This window comes from Rhinolophus sinicus, linkage group LG01 (assembly GCF_036562045.2).
Source record: "Rhinolophus sinicus isolate RSC01 linkage group LG01, ASM3656204v1, whole genome shotgun sequence".
NCBI classification, from domain to species: Eukaryota; Metazoa; Chordata; class Mammalia; order Chiroptera; family Rhinolophidae; genus Rhinolophus; species Rhinolophus sinicus.
This window is the reverse complement of record NC_133751.1, coordinates 9,123,280-9,132,039: the sequence shown is the minus strand read 5'-3', so window position 1 is coordinate 9,132,039 and position 8,760 is coordinate 9,123,280. Positions and strand designations below refer to the sequence as shown.

At 48.0% G+C, this 8,760-nt stretch overlaps 1 protein-coding gene across 1 annotated transcript; it reads right to left on the bottom strand.

The window, feature by feature from the left end:
- Positions 1–2,819: 2,819 nt before the first annotated feature.
- LG01H21orf140 (linkage group 01 C21orf140 homolog) lies at positions 2,820–4,176 on the bottom strand. Its single transcript, XM_019730270.2, has one exon. It carries the CDS (start codon positions 4,035–4,037, stop codon positions 3,282–3,284), a length of 756 nt encoding a protein of 251 aa, XP_019585829.2. The 5' UTR covers positions 4,038–4,176; the 3' UTR covers positions 2,820–3,281.
- Positions 4,177–8,760: the final 4,584 nt, after the last annotated feature.

Here is an 8,760-nt window from a genome sequence, read left to right as displayed (position 1 = left end):
GGGTATCTTCCATCAGCCAACGTCTCAGGAGACCAGTGCCACCAGCATCAGGAGGCCTGTTCCAGAGGACTTGTGCACACGGGGTGGCTGTGCATTGTCACCCACCATTGATTTCATACACTGGCATCCTGAAGAGATTCCGGGCTGTACTCACCAACCTCCCCGTCCACCCACCAGAAGAAACCTCTTATCGTTAGTTCCCTAACCTATCGCAGATGTCTTACAAGAAAGGCCCAGAACCAAGTTTCCTTTGATCAAAGTATTCTAAGATGTGTTTCCTCTCACTATGCCCAGTGATAAAAAGCAAGAATTTCCCTCAAAGAGTGAAAAGGAAATGAGGTCAGCCACATTAGGTCAACGTGTGGGCACTTGCAGGAACCTGAGTCTGGACTAGACCAGCTGGGCCTTCCGTTTATTGAGGTGGCAGACATGTTGGAGTGGCTCGGCGTGTACTAAGCGTTTTAAAGCCCTTGACCCTCATTTACTAATAGTTGAGCCTCAGGGAAGTAACTTGTCCACAGTCTCACAGTAAATAAGCTGGAAAGGAAACTTGAGATTCCAACTAGGTCTATCAGATTCCAAGAGCCCTAGCGTACTTTCCATTACTTTCTGCTGGAAGTTTCCACACATCGTGTAAAGCAGCACTTCTTAATTATGAATGCAACACTCTAACTACACTGCACATTAAAGGTGGTCTTTTTGATCTTTCTGGTTAATGCTGATGCTCTCTTTCCCCTGCTTTTCTAAACCAGGCCGCAAAGGAATAGAACCCTAAATTCGCCTTACTAGAATGTTTCGGCTTTGAAACAAAAAAAGCCTTTGTTGATTTATCTTGCTCATCTGATAACATAAAAACCTTTTTTTTTCCTCACTGTAAAATAATGTGTCTTTAAAAGGTATTCTGCCTCTCGCTCAGTCTTGTATCGAAACGCATTTTTCTTGTTGTGTTCAGTTGGAGGTGGCTGTTTTTGCCAGATGTTGCCCGGGTTGATGTCAGGGGTGCCTAACGCCATGTGAATTGGAGCATGAAAAAGAAAAGACGGCTTCGATAGCTAAGCCAAGCATGGTGGTTAGGTGTCCGGGCTTTAGAATATGACTGGTCCAAAGGACCGCTCAGTGCCTCAGTTTCCTCATTTGTAAAATGGGAAAGTGATAGACCCTACCTGATGGGGTTGTTATGAATAATGGCTCTAAGCGTGAATCTGGATTTGAACCTCAGCTCCTCCATACTGGAGCAAGTTGCATAATCTTTCTGTGCCTCGGTTTACCCCATCTGAAAAGATAATAGTAGTTCCTACATCACAGACTGTTGTGAGAATTAAATGAGTTAAGCATGTGTAGCTGTTAGTGCTTTTTACTACAGAACTCTGGGTAGCTCTGCAATAAACGTGATGTCAGAGCAAAACGTTCATGCCCCAAACCCAGGCCAACTCCACTTGGGCCTGCAGAGTGCCAGCGCGTGAAGTCACCAAGGAGGCTTGAGTCTTACCGTTTGCTGGGAAGGAACTGAAATTCTAAAACATACATGAAACAGATAGTGAAAGACCACACAACAGTTGTTTCACTGGTTAATTTTTGATGGGGAATGCAGTATTCCAGTTGGCAGAAGACTTCTTAGCACCTGTGGTCACCTGAATGATGGTCCCCAAAGGCACCACTGGAGCCTATGAATATGACCTTATATGGAAAAAAGATCTTTGCAGATGTAATTAAGATGAGATGAGTCTGAGTTATCCAGGTGGGCCCTACGCGCCATCACAAGTGTCCTCATAAGAGGGAGCCAGAGGGAGACTTGAGAACATCAGGTGGCCAGGGTAGCAGAGATTGGAATGCTGCTGCTGCGGAGCTGGAAGAGGCAATGAACAGATTCTCCCTTAGAGCCTCTGGAGGGAGCGTGGCCCTGCCAGACACCTTGATTTTGACTCTCGAACTGATTTCGACCTCAGGCCTCCAGAACTGGGAGAGAGTAAGTTTCTGTTGTTTTAGGCCCTGAGGTTGGTGGTGCTTTGCCACAGCAGCCACAGGAAACTAACAGCCCTGTTGGCTGTACAGTGGGATGTTCAAGAACTGTAACTGCCTCGTTCCAAGGGGTTGGTGGTTGTAGGTGCGATTCAGCCCCAGGTAAAAAGCATCATAACAAAATGCTGCAGTCGTCCACCACTTAGTTGTTGAATAGCCTTGAACCTCTGTTTTCATCTGAGACAGTATTTCTGAATAATCCAGGGAGATTCAGGAGGGAAGCAAGGCAGGAAGATAAGCCAAGAATCGGATGCTTTCTGCATATGGTTATCAGGAACCTGGCCTCACAATCTTATATATGGTTAAGTCTGTTGGGAGTTGGGTAGAAATTTTCCTAGTTATATTTGGCTCACCCCAGTAAAATGTATTGTAAAATTACTGCCGGAACATGTATAAATAAGAGTGGACTATATGTTTAACAGCAGGCAGGCCTTTTTCTATAAAAGTTGATATTACCACCCCAAGTCCTTACAGCCTACGGGAGCAGCAGCCCCAAACTTGAATAAGATGCTGTTGTACCAGCTGTGGACCCCGGATGCAACCCCATGGAGGAATCTAATGACCTACCTCCTGCTGGAATTCTTGGAGCTGGGATGGGGGATGGAGTGGATAAGTGGGTCCCACAGACTCCTCCCTGTTCACCCACTAAGTGCCACTTGAACCAATCACTATCATAGCTTTTCAGTGTTCCTTACTGGGACCACCAACTTGCTTGTCTGGATAGGGTTTCACTTCCCTTGCATGTTTCTCTCTTACCCTCTGCCATCTTGCCTTCAAGCAACGGGAGGGAACTCCTGTTAAGTCCCCAACTGGACCACAGCTCCAGCTGGTGGCAGGCTGGCTCCCTGTGGATTTGAGTGGGCTGAAGCATTGGCACACTACTTAATTTCAACGTTTTTGTGACTGCACACTTGGTTCTCTTTTTCTCAGACCTAAATTTTGACCACACAACCTTTAGCTTTGCTCACCTCTGCTCATCACCAAGTTCCTTTGAGCTGGATGAGCCCTAATTTTCCTGCTGAAATAGCCCTCAACATCGCTTTAACAAGATGGGAGTCAAGATCCTTTATTTATCCAGAAGCTTTACTGAAACCTCCAGTAAACCGGAAGCACTTTACCAATACCCTTAGGAACCCAAGTCCTCACAGCATCCCTGCAAGGTTACTGTCAGAGTTTGGCTGCAATGGTCCAGAGTTGAGCCCAGAGAGTTGGTCAAGACCATGCTGGTAGCACAATCTCACTGCTGGTTGGAGGAATCACCCTTAAGAAAATTTACCAAGATAGTAGTTTTCCCACCTCCGCACTTTGTTAGTTAGCGTTCTCCACTTGCTTGGGTTTATCCTTTCAATCCCTTTGCTAATTAAACTGCTGAGAAGTATATACTGGTACACATAGGCACTGTCAATGGACCGCAAACAAAACTCCTTTCTGTTGTTGATGATAAACCATTTCAGAGAAGACCAGGCTGAGTCTAAAGGGTTCAGGTAACTGTAAAGGGAAGGCAGAGAGAGTAGTTCGTGGCCACAGGATTTGGCCACCTCAGGACAACACATGGTGCTTGTTAAGTTAATGACTGATGGGACGTGGGCCTCGGCCTGAGAGTCCTTGGTTTCATTTAGCCTCATCTCATCATGCCGCCTTCCATCTTTGACCACAATGGCGCACTTCCCATAGGCCTTCTTCGCCACATCGCAGAACTCAAAGAACAGGCTGTCTTCTTGTCTGACATATAACTCATCTCTTATGAACATCCGATATTTCCAAGGCACCCATCCGTGACTACCACCGGCATGCAAAATACACCAAGTTGGACTTTGCTTGAAATATCCATCGCCAAAATCTTCCCCAGTTATAAGACTTTCAGGGATCTCGGTTTCCCCAAAATATATGGTCTTAAATCCATCATATTGCAGTGTTCTCAGGGTTTTCAAATACTGGAGGCATTTCTTCCGCTTGATACTATCAAATGGACTTTTGATAATGATGTTTCTTAAAAGAGGGTTTGCAAAGTGAGGCATGGTGGTTCCCCAAGAGTTTTTAAGAGTTTACATGTCTCCATCTGTGGAGTTCTGGCAAGCGTGAGATGATGACCTCATAAAGGGCTTTCTTACAGGGGACCAGTCCCATAGATACACTTTGGACGTCAAAGCATCAGGGAACACATACTCAGAACAATTCCCTTCTAGCGTACATGATATGAGAATGAGAAATACTGCCTGTATAAAGTGTTTCTTTGACATCAGTTCTGCTATAGGTCTGGGACAGAGATGGGCAATTGTATTAGTTTGCTAGGGCTGCCATCACAAAGTATCATAGGCTGGTTGACTTAAACAGAAATTAGATTTTCCATCGTTCTGGAAGCTGGAAGTCCAAGATCAAGGTGTGGGCAGGTCTGGTTTCTCCTGAAGCCTCTCTCCTTGGCTTGCAGATGGCCACCTTCTCAGTGTCTTCACATGGTGTTTCCTCTGTGCAAGCACATGTTTCTGTCCTAATGTCCTCATAAGGACACCAGCCAGGCCTTGGAGGTAACTGGGGGTAGTGTCCCAGAACCTAAGAGGGACCAACAGAGAGGGTTCAAAGCCGAGCCAGTAGCCACCCCTGCAGAGACCCCTTTTGTACTCCACCCTCACCATCCAGGGAGAGGCCTAGCCAGCATCTGGGCAGGACCAGGAATTAGCCTGCCCTGGCTGTGAACTGGGGCCTGGACTCAAGGAAACCATTGCACCATGGACGGCCAGAGATACTCAGAGAACCTTTCCCCATCCCGCCTTCTCTTGATGCAGCACCTTGTCAGCTTCCCCTCCTTGGCTGTGGTTTCCATTGGGGGCTATCGAAGGCCTGGGAGAAAGAACCAAGATTCACCAGTGTCCCTTCCCACTTTGGAGAGTTTAGAGGGTGATGGAAGGGCCACCAGGGGGCAGTATGGTTGTGCCTCCATGTTGACGTCCCAGGTCATCATGGAGGCATGTCCCACCTCCCAGGACAGGAGACAGAAGGAACCTTACCAGCCCCAGAAGCGGCCCCCATACCCCTGCTCAATTACAGTCTTCTCTCTCAGCCCTCAGAGTAAGCGCTGTCTGCTTTTCTACAAAACATTTCAGTACTTCTTTCTTCACTGCCCAGACAACTGATATTCTAAGGCGGAACACTGTAAGCTGTTTAATTCATTTAAATTAATTTCGTATAATTGGGAGATCAAATTTGCTCCTGTTCAAAGATAGGAAGTGACAGAAATCTTCACTCAGTGTGTAGGTATTGCTGCAGTTCTGTTGGACTGTCTTCTGCCTGGCACAAATCATGCTCATCATAAAAGAACAGGAAACATTTGGAGACTAGTTACACTAACACCCCCCCACACACCAAAAAATAAATAAAGAAAAAAACCCCAAACACTGAAACAGTTACCACACATATAAATAGTTATATGTGTCCATGTGATAGTTTATTCCACAAATTCAGTTGTGCAGGAAGCGTCAGTTCCTTAAATCGCTCACATGGGACTTGGGCATTGTTGGGACTCCTCACCCCACTCCCACAGCCAGAGTGATGGCAGGGCCCCGAGGCTACCCTTCCACGCTGCTCACTGTGGGCACTGTGGAGGAGCCCAGATCCAACCCTCTACTCCCATCATCCGGGCACTGGACTCTTTCTGGGGCTAAGAACCTTAAGGACAAGGTCTGGCCCAACTAGGTAGGCCCCAGAGCCACTGCCTCAGGAGACCCAGTCACCTTGAGGGGGATCTAGAGTGAGGAAGCCGAGCCGAGGAGCCCCCACCCAGATCTCCAACCCAGGAGCCTCTGTGTGGCCCTAGACTTGGGGACAGCCCTGCCCCATCTCTCCCCTTGTGGCCCTGCCCTCCCTCTTGCTCTGCAGGACAAGTCGTACAAGCTCACCACACACGGGGAGAGGGTCTGCCATCAGGCTCTCGGCCTGCCATCTTGAACCTCTGAGTCAATGCTCACCAAGCCTGGCTCCCTCCTAAGGGTGCCAGGGCAGGAAGGAAAAACTGCCAAGAACAAACTCAAGTTCACAACTCTACCGAAGACCCTGCTGCGGTGTGTGTGAGCACGTGCACGTCAGACATTTGCATCCTCCCCAAACTCCCTGGTGGGATAACACTCCCAATGAAACGTGTCTGTCATGGGCGGCCACAGAGCCCCTGCTCTGCCAGCGGTTGTGGGTAATGAGGTTTCTGAGCACTTAGTGCTGGGATTGGTGCCGGCCCCGCTACACAAAGCATCCGGGGTCATCCTCGCTGTGATCCACGTCACTGAAACGATTATCGCCCCATTTGGGAGACAAGTTGCTTAGACAGTGATGACAAATTGCCCCTTCTACTCTCCTTGTCCACCAAGGGAAGAGTCCCCAGTCACCTCTTTTTTCTAGAAAAGAGATTCTTGAAAAACATTCTTCTAATGTACTTTCTGGCGCTAAGGGGAGTTGACGGGGACCAAGGGGGCTTCTTCACATTCCTTGACCTCTCTGAGCTTCATTTCCTCACAGGTAAAATGAGGGAATTGGACCAGGTAAGGGTGAGATTCATTCACCCTAAAATTTGATTTGCTCTTTCTTGTGGAACAAGAAACTCTGTGTGTGTGTGTGTGTGTGTGTGTGTGTGTGTGTGTGAGTTGGTAGAGTGTATATTTGGGTGAAAGTATGAAGTATGTATGTGTGTACGTGGGGGTGTATTCACACATGAGTGCAGACTCATGAGTGTGTGTTTATGTGTGTGTGTGTGTAGGGAGTGTGAAAACGTGTGTGTGTACATATGTGTCTGCGTGTGTGTGAGCGTGTGTGTGTTTGTACGGAGTGTGTGTGAATTTTAAACCCTGGCACCCAGCTCCAGATGTGCTTCCTGCTTCCCCAGCAGCCAAGTCCCAGCACTTACAGAGAACGCCTTCCTCAGGCCTGGCCCGGAGGGACAGCGCTTCCGTTGGGCTCTCCCACAGCCCACTTCCCACATTGTTCCCAGCTGCCCACAGCTGGGAACATCAGTCAGGGTAATTACCAAATCTCTTCAGCCTTTCTCAGCTCACTTCTTGCCTTGTGTGGCTGAGGCCAAACTCCCATTTCTGGCTTCCACTCTCGCTCTCCTGGGAGATAAGAACAAGCCCACAGAACTTAAAGCTTCTTCCAGGGTCGGCCTCCAGCAGCCGTCCTCAACTGGGTACATGGAGGCATCATTTGGGGAGCCCTACAGAACTGCTTATGTCTGGGCCCCAAGCTCAGAGTTTCTGATTGAATTGATCTATGGGGAGGCCTGGACATATTGAGATTTTTACAAGCTTCTGTGTGATTCTAAGGTCAAGCCAAGGTGAGAACCCCTGTCTTAGAACAAGGTCTAATTAGGGCCTGGTGGGGACCTGTGGGAGCAGAACATTCGGGCTGGCAGGGACCTCAGGGTTTGTTGTGAAAGGAACTGAACAATTTTTTTCCTCATGTTCAGATATGTATATAGACGGTTCCATATAGGAACGTTTGCATTTTACCTAAATGAAAAAGAGAGAAAGTAGGGAATGGGACTGGGCTCCTCCTTGCTCCCTATGGTGGCCCGAGGGACCTCCATGGAACCTGATTTCTTAGTCCTCCGGCTGCTATAAGAAGCTACTGTAGAATGGGGCTGGGGGTGCAGTTGCTAATTCTGGAGGCTGGGAGGTCCAAAATGAAGGAGCCGGTAGATCTGGGGTCTGGTGAAGGCCTGCTTCCTGGTTTGCAGCTGGCCGCCCTCTCACTGTGTCTTCACACAGTGGACAGCAGAGAGGCTCCCCTTTGGACACAAGCGCTTGTGTCTCTTCTTATAAGGATGCTAATCCTGTTCATCAGGGCACTGCCCTTGTGTCCTAGTTACCGCCCCCCCCCCCAAAGGCTCTACATCCTAAAAACATCACAATAGAGGTTAGGATTTCAACATATGAATTTGGGGGGTGGGACAGACACAAACATCCAATCCATAGCACATAGTTTGAGAACCTCGGATCTGGCTCAACTCTGGTAGCTATTAATACTGTTCCCAGATTTTTTGACTCTCGACCTTCCAGACACATGGTAGGAAGGGTGGCACTTCTCCACCCCCTTGTGGTTGGGAGTAGTCATAGGCTAATTCTAGCCAATGAGTGGCAAGGGGAAGTGATGGTGTCTCTTCCAGGCTGGAGCATTTAATCATCCAGGTGAGAGCCTCCAGAGCTCTTCCCTTCAGTCCTGAGACCAGCAGTGTTTCAAAGTGGCTCTTCCAGAAACCTGGGTCTGAGTGAGGGCAGTAATGACACAGAGCGGAGCCCCAGCTAACCTTCTGTGCACACGTGGTGTGAGACAAAAATAAATGGAGCCCAAAATAGTAACCTTCCCACTCCTCATCTTGAATGAAAATAAAAGTATATTTTGGACAAAGACTTAATGGAAACATCACATGGACTTTGGAATCTGGATAGACCTAGCTTTGAACTTCTTGCAAGCTGTGTAACAATATATGGATTCCTTAGCTTCTCTGAGTCTCAATTCCCTAATATACCCACCTCATGGAGTTTATAAGGGGATCACCTGGGCTAGTATACGTCAAAGCATCTAGTGTTTGGTAGTGTTCATTAGATGTTATGTTTGTTCTCTTCCTGTTGCATTTTTAATGGACACATGGTTCCTACCCTGCTTCCATTTCCCCCTACCCCCTTCCTGACAGTACCTTGAGTTTGGTTCAGGTGTTCACCCATCTTCCATGAAGCTCAGGTTCTTTTGGAGGAAGCCACA